General features: G+C 37.9%; 1 protein-coding gene across 1 annotated transcript in view; it reads left to right on the top strand.

Moving 5' to 3' along the window:
- Window positions 1-14,664, top strand: part of OTOGL (otogelin like) — a gene marked incomplete at its 3' end in the record, with an annotated part of 97,430 nt that overhangs the window by 4,677 nt on the left and 78,089 nt on the right. The window contains exons 5-12 of the mRNA XM_082308968.1: window positions 1,580-1,678; window positions 2,385-2,539; window positions 5,781-5,902; window positions 7,085-7,290; window positions 10,087-10,217; window positions 10,846-10,952; window positions 13,215-13,321; window positions 14,018-14,143. Coding sequence (XP_082165094.1) covers window positions 1,580-1,678; window positions 2,385-2,539; window positions 5,781-5,902; window positions 7,085-7,290; window positions 10,087-10,217; window positions 10,846-10,952; window positions 13,215-13,321; window positions 14,018-14,143 — 1,053 coding nt within the window. The remainder of the gene's footprint in view (window positions 1-1,579; window positions 1,679-2,384; window positions 2,540-5,780; window positions 5,903-7,084; window positions 7,291-10,086; window positions 10,218-10,845; window positions 10,953-13,214; window positions 13,322-14,017; window positions 14,144-14,664) is intronic.

Genomic DNA, 14,664 nt, shown 5'->3' with positions numbered 1-14,664 from the left:
CAAAACCCTGCCCTATCTCATTTTCTCATTTTACCCATGTTAAATCATGGAAAATTCCTGTTAAAATTGTACTTTCAAAATAATGTCTTACAACCAAATCTGAACAGCTAACTAAGCCAATCTTTTGACTTTTATAAAGTTTAGTTCCATTGCAATTTTTCTTTTCTGCCACTTTTTCTGGCCTTGGCAGAGGATGTAAGTATGTCTGAGAGGTGTGTAACTGGGTATGCAAATGAACAGAGGTGCTCAGACAATGAACACGCAGCTGCTCCTGGAGGGTTTTAAGCACTGTATAAACACATAAAGCAGGTCCAAGTTACAGAAGTGGTTTCACAGAAAAGTTCATTGTATGCAACTGAACTTTGGTATCCTTCTTGGAAAACACATATGCCTCGGTAGGTGCTTTCTGTTGTGTTTTCCCATGTAAATGAATATATGTAATTTTACAGCTCACAATTCTAACAACAACAAAGAAGTTTTCCATATTAGTGCTGTTCTAGAAATTTTCTAGTATTTTCTGCTTTGGTGCTACTTTCAGAGTATCTGTATATATTTGGAAAGCAATACTTAAATGGAAAAATATTAAAACTAAGCATGGAAAGGAGTGAAGGCTGATGTTCTTAATCATTGGTAACTTCTGTGTGTGCTTTACTGTATAGGTCCCATTTTGTTTCCATTTAATGTCACTAGCAGCTTTACCATGGCTTCATTGGGAGTGGAAGGGCCTGTTTATTTCATTTATTTCCTGCTTTTTGCAATGCTTTTTTAATCTCTATCAGCAAGATTGTAAGCATTTGTATCTAGGGTTTTAATCCTCCCGCAAGAAGGAAAGCAACTATCTGCAAAACCTAATGAAATTTTGCTTTGCGACTACCTTTCTTCTCCACTTTTGGGGAACTATGATTTAGACCAACCTCAGCGAATGGTTAGTGGATGACAGTGAGGTCTTAGCTTCCAAACAGGCTATAAAACCCTTTAATGAAACTGCTTTTGGAAACAATTACTAATTATAACATAAAACAAGCTATTCCCATGGAATCTTAAGTCTCTGACTCCAGTCAGCTCTTAAGGAGAAATAACCTTTGACTTTTTTTTAGCATGGGGGGAAGGTTATTTGTAATTTGGTTTGACTCTGTAAGTTATAATTCTGGACTGTTCATAAGCTGAATGTACCCTTTATCTTAATGCTTAGGAGGGAGGAGCTGAACATATGTATAAATTGTGCGGAAGTTAGTCAATTAGAATAATCTGTGTCCTGTGTATTTCAAGATCAGCAGGACTGGGATTTGGTTTCTTTACATGGGAACTTGACCTTTTGTTTGCTGGGAGGAGGTTGACCTTTTGCTCCTTTGTTAGTTTACAAGTCTCAAACCAAACGAGAGAGAACCTTGCTGCTTCTTTTAACCAGGGAACACAAAGGATAAAATTAAGTAAATGTTAAAAACTGGGGATTGTTGTTGGTTAATTTTCTTAGCTAATATAGCTGCTTATGATTTAACAATAAACAGATTCAATGTGGATCTCTCAGCCTATTTGCAAAATACTGTATCTACTAAAAGGCTGCTATGCTTGCTTACAGGTTCATGTCCTCAGGAGTGCCTTAATGGAGCAGCCTGCACAGAGGCAGGTGACTGTGACTGTCAGTTATTTCAGGCTCAAGGAAGCAGGTGCCAAATTGGTAAGTTTTGGGCCAAAAGAGTCAAGTTTCAGCTTCAAGTGAGATTTAAGGTGCAGGTTTTAAAACAACGCTGTTAACAGCATATTTGTGGTTCCTCTGTAGTAGGACTGTCATTCCCCTAGTAGCTAAGAGGATTAAAATGATATGCATTAAGGATATATATAGAGAGCAACATCAGGAATGCCTACATTTTAGCACTTGGGCTGTAATGATACATAGATACCATAACAGATGATAGATCACTGTCTAGTACATTAGTAGCTAGCCAGATTTTTTATAGTTAGCTGAACAATCAAAAAGTCATTGCATTTTTCTAACAAACAGTGACTTATTGCAAATAAAATTACCAACTATTTCAATGCACTGGTTTCTGGAATCTGCTGTGTGTAGGGATCAACAAGAATTGTCTTCCAGGATCTGCAGTAGATCTAAATCCCTTGCCTCTACTTATTATTAAAATATCTCCACAGAAGCAAATTAATAGCTTATGATGATTGCACATGACGAAAACTGCAGCCTAAAGATTAAAAAAAACATACTGACTTTATTTAAAGTTGAAGAAATGAGTTTATCATCTTTTTTCCTTGCTATATATTTCCTTCATAAGCTCTTATTTCCTTTCTGAGCTCTTACTTTTGTAGATGCCTGTGACACCTGTCAATTTTTGATTACTGTGCTTGTTGTAAACTCAGTGTGTTCTCTCCAGTACCTAACACTGGTAAGGACCGAGACGGGATTTGCAAATCGTGGGGACAGTATCATTTTGAAACATTCGATGGCATTTACTACTACTTCCCAGGAAATTGCTCCTATATTTTTGCAAAAGACTGCAGTACTCCAGAACCCCAGTACACGGTTTGGGTAAGTATGTGAACATACGCTAGAAATAACACACTGAGTATCCCTGTATTACAGGACTTATTTATCATCATAAGTAAAATAAGTCAAGAGACAATAAATGGATCAAACCGTTGCATTGCTTACTTAAATATAAGACTATGCTGCTGGAAAATGTCTAAGCCTATGTGCAGTAACTCAAACACTGATGAAATGATAATCAGCAGAGTCAGTATCTTAAAAATAGTATTTCTTACTCCCTCTATCCTAAAAAGGATCTCTGATCTCTCCTTTCTGGGAGCAAAAGTGGGTCTTAAAGCAGACCTCGGAAACTTCAATAAACTTTAGCTGTCAGCTTGTAAAAAAACCTGAGTTGCTGAATAAAGTGTGAACAGCTATCACCTGCCCTATAGCTGGGCATCCGAGCGTACTGGGGCCTGACTCACAGCCGTCGGCACACTACGGGCAGTTGCCTCCCTGGCCCACGGAAAACTCTGTCCTCTCTGAGGATTTGTGTTCTAATTTTGGATTACCTCTACGTCATGCAGAGAAGATTAACAGCTCAAAAGCCTTCATCTTGACCTATGTATGGAAGGAACTCTTTTTAGTAATTTCCTCAAATTGCTGAGTATCCATGGTTAATGACTTTGGGTCACATAGAGTTCAAACCTATACCCTCTTTGAAGGCAGATGCCCTATTTATCAGGCTGTTGGTTACTGTGGTGAGAGGATAAGAGCTCATTATGTTATTTTTTACACCATGATTGGGATTTGGTGCTGATTGGGCAGGGGAGAGAGGACAAAAGGGGTCCTAATTCTGAGCCCTGGTGGTCACAGTGCTTGCAGAGGAAAGGGCAGACCTAGATGCTGATTCCTGCTCCAAGGACTAGTTTTCATTTATAAACACATGACTTTCTCTCCCCCAGATAATAGCATCCAGTGAAGATAAATCTGCCATTAAAACTGCCATTTCTATTCACTATAGACACTATTCATTATAGACAGGTGCTGTTACATCTGCCTTCCATGATTTCATTTTAATTCTTTGGATTCTGTGTGCAGCTATGATCTTTTAGGAGTTTTGAGAAAATGCTGTAGCAAAGCCCAAGTTTACATTAAAATCTAGAATCAATATTTCAGTGGATTCCAGTTGCTCTGTAAAGAGAGAAACTACCATTCAATTGCTGGAACAAATGTCATGTTTTGCTAAATACTGAAAATGTTTACTCAGAAAACTGGTAAGTAATGTTGAAGCTCTGCAGTCACTACAGGCTGGGCAATGGACAGCCAAGAACTTTGCCAAATCCTCACATTATGGTCCTTCTGGCTTTAATGATCCACCTCTCTATAAGAGAAGAAAACAGAATTATTTTGCTTTTCCTTGATTGTGTTTCTGTCTTGGGCCAGGTTCACATAGAAGCCAGCTGTCAATGCTAGTAACATTTATTATGTCTTTAATTATGATTTTCTTTATACATGTAAAAACTCTAATGATTTTCTTGCTTTGGTTTATTTCAGTCAAAGAAACAGTAACTGGTTTTTACTTCCAGGATTAAGTATCAGTTTAGGAAGATCAATTCGAGTATGTGTCAGCACTGTATGGGTTTATCAACAGATCTTTTCTACAAAAATGGTAGCTCTAGTTACTTTTACAGCCTCCATTACTACGTTGGCAAAACGTTTCCCAGTTACTAATCTATTTAGCTTCACAGCACCGTCAAGTAAACCTGTAATGCAACTCCTATCCTTCTCAGAGAATGGTGACGCACACAGTCATAGGAGTCATATTTGAGCTATCTAAACTCTGTCTACATTTTGATTTAGCTAGTGATAGGCATCTAAGATTCACAACACATTCCTCTGTCTCCTCAGTGGTGTCTAAAATCAGCTTACAGGCTTTTGAAGCACCATAGTCTAGGGCATCCCACAGGTTTGTGTGGCTCAGCCCCACTGAGATTAAGGAAAGCAGTTGAAGTTTTGCTCAAACCCTTGGAGTAGGTATGTGCTTAAAATTCACTTAGACTGTGTGAGTTTAATTCAAAAGTCTGTAGCAGTTAATTGGTTAGAGCATATGCACAGGAATTTGGAGACCTATATCCCTATCATCAGTCAGAGTAAATCTGAGCCTACAGTCTTCAAGTCCTGAGAGCACGCCCTGGCCAACGAAAGCTGTGTGGTCTCTGGGGAAAAGGACCTTCCTGCAGGAGTTGTGTTCTGCCACACCAAAGGCCAGGAATGCAAAGGAAGTCTGACTTCAGGGGTAGCCTCCTTTTTTGCCGAACTACAAAAAGGAAGAGTGCTGGCTTATCATGCCTGTTTCAAGGTCTGATTATACATTTTTTATGTGAGATCTACTTCACTGCCATAAAACTGTAGACATGTTGAGATAGGAGTTGCATGGTTTTCATTTCTGGAAGCATGCATCTGGGATCAGGTTAACACCTCTCTCTAGTAGCAGGCAGTCATGGAAGTCACACAGTGCCAATATCTGAGACAGTTTTGCAAATCTCTCTCTGGCTGACTGAAACTTGTGTTTCCATTGCTGTGTTCAAACTAGGGAAGCTGATATGCGATTCAAACCAGTACCCTGGCTCTCTATGCTATATATGTATAATGGGGAGAGGCAGACTTCAGAAAAGCCTGCCCTTCTCCATTAGCAGGGCTGCAAAGCCAGCGCGAAACGGGTTTTAACAGATCCATGTAAGTTAGATGCCTGCAGTAATCCGTGGGAACACTCCAAAATCTCAACAAATCCTCAGTGGTTCATGAAGTCATGCCATAGTTCAGCTGGTGCCAGTCTCAGTTGGCATGGAGAACGCTAGTATTACTCTGAGGTTTCGTATTGGTTTGTAGTCCGCTCTTGTAGATTAGACCTCTGGAAACAGCAAAAGGGGTGTCTCGTGAATGCAAATACCAAGCTCCTAAGTTGGCAGTTATAAGCTAGCTTATTACAGTGTCTCTGAAGTTCATCTACATAAAATACCTGAGTATTTCATCCAGTGTTTAAACCACTGTCTTGTGATGCCGTGTGCTATTAAACAGTTGCTGTATTTATATTTCCCAGTAGTATTGGGTAGCGTGAACTTCAAGTTTTGCATATCTTTGTAATTATGACTTTTTTATATTTTACATATTTATTTGTAAAGCTCTTTCATTGATTGGTGCATAGAAATGTAAAATATCATACATGAATTTATGAAAAATTGCATGAAATTATTGAAACCAAACATTTATTCTTATTGTGTGTATATTTTTCCCCCCTAAGGTTCATAACAGTCCTCATTGTTACGGTTCGGTGTATAATTGTCAGAGGTCCGTCAGCTTATTTTTTTCAAACCAAGAAGAAATAATTATTTCGGGACATGAAGTAAGAAAAGAAGGAATCAGGTAAGTGTTCTAATGTGGCTTTTAACATTTTATTGCAAAAAGATAGTGTGGAGTTTGGGAAATCGATGCTTTTTACACCAGCCAGAGAAAATAATTTGGTATATATCTTTACTGATCCTGAGCTGTTCTGTATTGGGGCTGATAGAGCTCTAGTGTGAGCAGATGTAATGGTGCTGATGTAATACCTGAGTGAGGAAAGCATACACTCCCCGCATAAACCTTGAGTTCAGCTTCTCAGCTGTAACCTAACAATTACCCATCCCTACTTTTTATAGACAAAGTCTGCATCAGACAATTCTAGCTAATACCATTTTGAACAAGGCAGTCATTATTTATTCTTGGTAGATGTACTTAATGTAAGACATAATCTTCTAGACAAGTCTGAATTGGTTGAATCAAAGATCTTAAATCCCCTTTGCCCCTTTGGGGCAAAAACTCCACAAAACATCTCCGAGGTACATCAAACTCCCAAATTTACCAGTTGTTTTTTAATAAGTAAAAAGATGAGTGCAAGGCTATCATAAGTATGTTTTACTGGTTGATAAAGTACAGAAAATTTCAGAGTTGTTAAGGTGTTCTTGCCATCCCCTTTGATGTAATACTATAGCCATTAGCATCTGAGACTGATAGCTACAGTGATGCTTTTCATCCCAACAGAAGCAACTTTGGAAGATTAGGATTAGATCCGTGCTGCAATATTCTTGTCCAGTGGTCTTTGGCCACAGGAGGAAAATATACAGTATATTGGGCAATAGGATTTTCTGTACTGTAAGTTCCCCCATTTGTAGATGTCTAACCCGGTGAGGACCCTGTGTCCAGAAGGGCTGCTGATGGTCATAGTGTCACATAGCTCCTTGCTCAACGCAGTATGCTCATGAAGTCACGTTTTCCTCAATGTGCCCATGCTGGACTTTGAAAATGAAGATTCATTATTCTTTCAGGCTTATAATTGGTACAACTGATAGGTGTATACAGCAGAAAATCATTCATTTCTGATGGTTGATATAGAGAAGTAAAGAGAGGAAAAGATAGTAAAAACATGATGAAGAATTGAGTGGAAGTGACTGTATACACCTGGGAAAAAGGGCTTAGTGAGTTAGAAGGTGATGTTTTATGTGGTATTTTTCTAGCACTAACCTCATCTCATCTGAGATCTTTGAAGCAGGCTGTTTATTTTTCCAGATTAATGTTGCCTCAGACAGTTGGAAATGCTTTCCTTGAGAGACTGGCTGACTATATTCTGGTGAAGACTACCTTTGGCTTTTCTCTTGCTTGGGATGGAAACTCTGGTATTTATATTAAGCTGACAGAAGATTATAAGGGAAAACCTTGTGGCCTCTGTGGAAATTTTAATGGCAATAAATATGATGACCTGATACTGCAAAATAGTAAGTAAATAGCTTAGAAATACACCCTTACCTTGTGTGAACAACTTCCATGTTCACTTTAAATATAATACTGTAAAAAGGCAGAGTGCCGTTTCAGTTATTTCAGTAGAAAATAGAATATCTGCTTTACTTTTCCTCATCATTAAAGAAGTTAAGGGAAAAGGTCTCAGTTCAAGAAAGTATTTATATCTATGTTTTAGCCTTTTCTTGCTCAGCAAAGCACTTGGGGTATGTTTATCTTAGCTGATGAAAGTGCCTTCAAATAATAAATAAATAAACAAATGCTTGTGGTTTTCTCTGTGTTTAAGGATGGAAGGAGAAGGAAATAAGAGTCAAAATATTAATATTTGGAAAAAGCACCATCTCCAGTCATTCGTTTATATGAGCATCATAAAAATGCTAGTTGAAATATGTCAATTTCAAAGCTGTTGCCAGAGAGTTCCTTGTATTTCTTTGTTGGTATGGTGTATTATGGGCCTCCAACTATCCTGTAGGATGAGGAATTGCCCAATGCTGCGTCTGAGGCAGAGATGACTTGCTAAGCTGGTAGGATATTCTGTAGTCTGTGATGTAAGGAATACTCTGTTGGGACTTTTGTCCTACTTGCAACTAATGTGAAAAAGAAAAAAAAAAGAACAAGCATGAGAATATGATGAATATTTTTCTCAGCTTCTGATAAAAACAAAGATAGGACTGTTTTACTGTTACCATTAATTGCTGAGAGAATCTAGTCCCATGGCCCTGCATATTCTAAAGTCACAAAAATTATCTCACTGTAACATTTTTCCCTTCCTCTGTTTTCCCCCATTTTTTATGGTTGACAGTGGAGCTTTTTGACTTTCTAAGTGAAGGAAGACACAGTGTATCTATCTTTGTATAGCCTTTAAAAATCTGCCCAATATAAATTTCTCATACTTCTTCTGCCATGAGAGCAGTAAGTTCCCTGCTTCATACATTAACTTTTGCACACCAGAGTACAGTATGTTTAATAACTAGTTAAAACTGGTGATCCGTAATAATAAAGAAAAAATGGAGTTTGGAGGAGATAATGAATTCACATCATCTCTAAAAAACAGTAATTTCAGTATCTTTAAATGTATTATCTGTTATAAAAGACTTCCAGCTTTTAGCTTTCTTCATTTCCGCAGCTACATTTCTTCACCATCATAATTTCTTCTAGCATTTTTCCTTATCAGAAATGATAGTATTATTGTAGCGTACAATCAAGAGTTCTACGAATCATTTTAACCTTGAACCAGTTGTATAACGTGGTGCCTTGACTCTGTGCAAATATAACGCACGAAGTTCTGATATGTTCACAAGAACAGACTGCTAATTCAAATTATTTCTAAGCCGCAACATTTTTCTGAGTGTTTCCAAATCTTATAAATCATTTGGGATGATGATTTATCTCCCCCAGCTAAACTACTTCACCCAGTAGTGTAAGGGAAACTCTTACATCTATCCTGAGTCTTCCAGGGTCTGAATGTTTTCTATATGCAATGTTCCAAATAGATAAGTTGCTGAGAGGCATATAATACTCCATCTCAAAGCACACTTTAAGAACAAACTCCTTTTCTGTTTCCTTATCTTCACCTTTAATGGCATCTTTGTATTGCTTTAATATACAAGGTTGTATCTGTGCATAGAACTGTTTCAAGGACAGTGATTTTGTGGCATTTTTTGAGGACTTAGAAATTTATTTTAAAGCCATGTCGAAACGTAAATAAAATATTTGAATGTTTTTGCAGAACTAGAGTTATGTCAACAGGTTTACCTCTAGATCAAAACCCATCTTTTTGTGTCTGGGAAGGGTTTTCTGAGTAAAGAATTGTTCTGTCAGAGAGGGAGAAATGTTTTAAGTCTCCCTGGCTCTTAAGTAAAATAGACTGGTGGTTAGGATCTTGTCTTTGTTTATTTGTGGAGATCCAAGTACAAATATCTGATTAGTGTGCTTTGGGGCTTTCCACATTGCAGAGTGTCAACCTTTGTACATCTTGTGCTAGAAGACGTTAGTTTAAGTTTTGGATAGTACAGCTGTGTGGAAAAAACTGTAGCTGATTTCATTTCAATACCCTATCATCTCCTGACCATGCATAGATATAGATAACTGTAGCATAGATACCAATTACTTTAAGGTTCTTCGAAGTGGAGGCAACGTATCCTTTTAAACATAATTAAGAACACAGAGAAAATGTAATATTTAGTTCTTGCTGGAAAAATATGGAAATTTTGGGTCTGTTTCTTTACTGCCAGCCTTTTTGTGTGCTCGAGTATCTTCCTCAGTCTGTTGCCATGACTTCCAGTCATGCATCTTGTTCATTAATTCTCCCATACTCATGCTGTGAGGAGAGGTGGGTGTATAGTGGTGTGTTTGTTGTAGGGCTTTTCTGCAGCAAGGGAAAAAGAGGGAGATAATAGTGCTAACTGACCTTTGTGAAACATGATGAAAGCCTTAAATTGTTTTAAAGAAATGTATTTTTTCTTAAGTATTCAATGCATAATGCTTGTCCTTATTTGTATATTTGTTATAAGATTGTCAGTTATCGCACTTAAAAAATCCCAACCAACACCTTGTCATATTTTTTTTTTATCTTTTCATTTAAATGTAGTATAAAATACTACCTGAAATTAAAAAAGAAAAATAACATTTTTCTACACCACTCATACTCTGAACATATCTGTAACTGAGGTAACGAACACATTGAAAAACTACCAGAAATTTCCAAGCTGTCTTTTGTTCTTGTGTTGACATTTTTTTTTTTTCCTGGGTGATCTTCCAACGTTTTTGTGCAGTTGGTGAATATACAGAAGACATTGCTGAATTTGCAAATAGCTGGGCTGTGCAAACCTCAGATGACATAGCTTGTGTACCTACTGCCTCAGATTTTTCCAGTCCTTGTTCAGCGGATGCAGAATCCACTGAGGTAAATTAATTGTGTTGTGTGTGTGTATATATATATATATATATATATTCTTAATCTTCACTGCCTAGTGATGGTACAAGAATCTAGCAATATACACCATGTTGAAAAAAGCCTTAAATGCATTGAGGCTTTAAGAAAGGAAAGATTCAGATCAGGACTGTTGCTAGGGAATGTCTGAAGGTCTTCAGATGTTTAGCTTAAAAGTACAAAGGCTCAGATAGGATGTGCCAAGCGGCACAGGTCTGCTGGCAGAGCACTTCATGGCTGCATTAAACTTGGGTTCAGTTTCCAGTCCTGGCATCTTACACCTCATTATTTTGGAAATTGTGAAATACTGCTGAAGTAACATGCTCAGCTCCTGCATTGAAACAAAATGCTTTTTTTGTCATTTCACACTCTTTCATCCCAGCTGGTTTAGAAGCAGCATGCAATCAAAACAGCCTAGGCAGAGAGGACAAATTTTAGGAAGAATAATGAAGGAGACATAATAATAAATTGAAACTGTGAGATTCTCAAATTCTAATGGGGATATAAAGGACCCTAGGCTAGGGAAATAAAGCTAAAAAGAATTACGCTTGTTCAGAAAGTATTTGCTAACTGTTGTTTACTGATTCTTCTTAATACACAGGACATATTCTTCAAGTGCCAAATATTCCTACAGTTTCCTTTTCTCAGCTGTCATGAAAGCATAGATCCGTATTCTTATATTTCTAGCTGTATGAATGATCTTTGCAGGTAAGACTGGAGTTCTTGTGTATTTATTTTTGATGCATGAAATGAATGCTCACTCTTTCGTTTGAGACCAGAACTGAGCAGCATTGAGGGAAGTTAGGAGGAACCAAGTTCAAAGCAAAAGAGATGGGGTTTCTCAGTGGGTGATTTAGTGTGGAAACAAAGGACACAGCACCAGCCTGTCAAGGGATATTTTGATTGCTAAAGGTTTACATGGATTCAAGGAAATACTAGACAAATACACGGAAGAGAAATCCATGGCGAATCACTAATTATAAAAGAGGAACTGCTAATCACAAAAAGCCTGAAACCTGTATCTGGAGGTCCTGAATCAAAAATACATGGAGATGATACCAGGGGGAAATATCAATGATACTGGGGGAGTTGGACCATTTGTCTGACACAGTTGGACTGCTTCTATGAGCAACCACTGTGGTTCAAATTAGTAGAATTTTTCAACATTGTTTTATTTATGTAAATTCACAGTAGTCAAAAGAAATTCAACTCTTGTTGGCTTTGGTGGGAGTTACACCCCCTCAGCTGCTGGCATTATATGCAACCTGGTATTTTTCCCTTAGCTCTCCAGACTCCGATTTAGTTCTTGTCATTCAAGTTAAACTGGTGCTCCAGAGTGTAATTGAATAGATAACTGAGCAGTGTACCACTTCCTTTTTAGTAGAGTTTTTAAATTAAGAAGTAATTGTTATAAATAGTAGAATTTTCACCAGATACTATTATGGCCTTCTCAGCGTATCATCAGTTTAATCAAAAACATACAAAAGGATCACAAGACTAAAAGTAAGAATTACTCAGTATAATCCATTACAACTTGTTAGTTCATTTTTGATGAATTTTTAGTTTTCTGCTTTACCATAAATTCAGGATGGAAGAATTTGTGTTTGTAGGCAAATCTCCCAAGTGTGCTTCCTGAAGTTTATGATCTGTACATTGATTTTGCTCAGAGAAGAGACGAGTTGCCTCTCTATGGTCTCATTGTAACTCAGGAGTTTATTGTGACTTTTTCTTAGCAAAAGAAGTATAATGAAAAACAAATTTTCGAATGTGATACTGAATTAGTGCCATGGCATTAAGGTGGATTTGATTTTTGTCAACATGCATATGTATTGATGTGAATTGTGTGAATGTTAAAAACCTTGAAGGAAGTTTCTGTGTCTCAGAACCTCATTAATTTAGGCTTATTTTGTTTATAAAAGAGACCTCTCTTCTTGTGGCTTAGTGTCAGTTTATGAAACTTTCTGTGGGGCCATAGTATATGCCAAGTATTCTTTCTATTAAGACCCATTTAATTGGATTAGATAAGGAAAGCTGGAGAGACTCTGATCACTGTAACAAAGACCATAGTGGTGTTTGATTTGATAACAGATGTGTTGAAAGCAGAATACGAACACAATATAATATATTCTTAAGACAATTAATTTGCAGGAAGCATGATCTTGCGTGGTGAAAGACAAACTCAGCTGACCTGTCACAGTCATGCTTATAATAGAAATGTCGTGTTATGACTAGTTCATTTTGGCATCAAGTCCTCCGCAGTGAGTGATGGGAGTTGTTGGACTTTCACAGTAACAAAAGTTTGGTGGTATCTCACCTTATGTGACTTACATCTGAATAAAATTTGAGTTTTCCTGAACACCGATGAACACTTCTTTACCTGATCCTGGCAAAAGCACACTGTAGAGCTTCTACTGTATAGACTAAGTCTTTGCCCAAGGTCATGCTGTAAATCCCTGAGCCTGTCTACAGTATCCACTGGATAATGCTTCTGGTGCCAAGCACTTCAGCACAAGGTCAGGAGTCCACCAACAGGGTTCTTCTTGCCTAAGTTCAAGGACTGATAGGCAATTGGAAACTTGAACTTATTACTTGGACCAGAATGTTTTTTATCGGTTTAGGTCAGAGTTTCCATGTCATGCAGGAGGGAGAGGGCCTGAGACATGGATCTTGAGACTGTTGAGTTGTCCATTGTCTTCAAGACAAGGTCATGTTTCTCTTTCACCATAAGCAGCATTTATCTTTTTTGAAATAAATTAGTGGTTTTGTTCATTGTGGTAGTATTACAATGAAATAACTTTTCAGTATTCAGTGTATTCAGTAAAGCTTGTTCCTTTTCATAGTATTTTCGCTGTGTGCTGTTATGACTGAGCGGTGTCAGCTATGTGTGAAGTATCCCGTGCAGTGTCCTGTGGAAGAGATTTGTAGATGGGATTTGAGTTCCTTGATTACTCTCTTGTTTTGTCATTTCAGAGTGGATGACGATGAAACATACTGCAGGGCGGTGACAGAGTATGCTAGAGCATGCTCTCATGCTGGGTCCCCGGTGCGGGACTGGAGGGATGACTTTCCTGCCTGTAGTAAGACTCTTTAATAAAGCATACTATGTGATCTTTGAGGTAACCCATGTATTCATTTCAAATAATTCCATCTTGACAACATTTGTCACTGTAGGACTCAAACCTGATACTGAAGTAGATCAGCCAGCTTCACTATTGCTGGCAGACAATGAAGTTAATGACTTGCTAGAGGAATATTTTCATTCCATTGTGATCTGATCTAGATCCATACAAAATTCACGTTTCTGCAGATTGCTTGAAACATTATGTGTGCTGATCATATTCTAGGACAAAGAACAAATGTCTGTGGAGATCTGATGTTGCCTCTCTTCCCAGATGGCCTTTCAGCCTCTACTGGCCCTATAACAGAATTAATACAGTTAATCCAACTCCTTCTAGTTATTACCACCACCCATCAATTGCAGTTCAGTCTCATGCACAAGACTGAACTAGCTGAGGTATGAGCACATGTTCCTCTGTGACAGAAACTATAACTTTTGGAGGGTGATGTAAGTATTTGGTAAAGAAAGACTTAAATACTGATGAGAGATTCACCACAGTTCATCAGTTAAAACCTCTCCGAACAATCCATTGTACCTGATCTGAATAATTACCTATACCAGAAGTGCTGCACAGCTGTTTATTTGAGAGAGGGGGGTTCTCCAGTATGGAAAGAGAAATTGCACTAATGTTCAATGCACCATGTGTTTTTTCTAGCTGAGAAGTGTGAAGACAGCTTTGTACACCGTGACTGTATCAGTTGCTGTCCACCAACCTGCACATTTGAAAAAGATTGTCTTGGCAGCAACCTACACTGCTTAGATGGCTGTTACTGCCCAGACGGTAAATACTGTCAATTTTATGTGAAAAAATATGTGTAAAGCTAATATCCAGCATTAAAATAAAGTTGTCTAAATAGACTGTGCTTAAAGTTAAAGCCTGATAATATGAATATAGAATCATAGAATGCTTTGGGATGGAAGGGACCTTTAAAGGTCATCTGGTCCATCCCCCCTGCAATTGGCAGGGACATCTACAACTAGGTCAGGTTGCTCAGAGCCCCATCCAGCCTGTCCTTGAATGTTTCCAAGGATGGGGCATCTACCACCTCTCTGGGTAACCCGTTCAGTGCTTCACCACCCTCATTTTGAAAAATTTCTTCCTTATATCTAGTCTGATTCTGCTCTAGCTGTTGTTATTCTCACTGCGATTCTTCCTTTTGTTGTGTTCTAAACATTTCTCTAGAATACAAAGATGGCTCAGAATGAAATATCAGTTAAAATCTGGAGCCATCACTAATGCTTGCTACAATAAGATATTGCATAGATTTAACCCACTTTATTTGAATTATTCCAAAATCTATC

The sequence above is a fragment of the Platalea leucorodia genome (assembly GCF_965183815.1).
Source record: "Platalea leucorodia genome assembly, chromosome: 4".
Lineage (NCBI taxonomy): Eukaryota > Metazoa > Chordata > Aves > Pelecaniformes > Threskiornithidae > Platalea > Platalea leucorodia.
The sequence above is the reverse complement of the archived record's forward strand: the minus strand, read 5'-3'. Positions and strand labels throughout refer to the sequence as shown.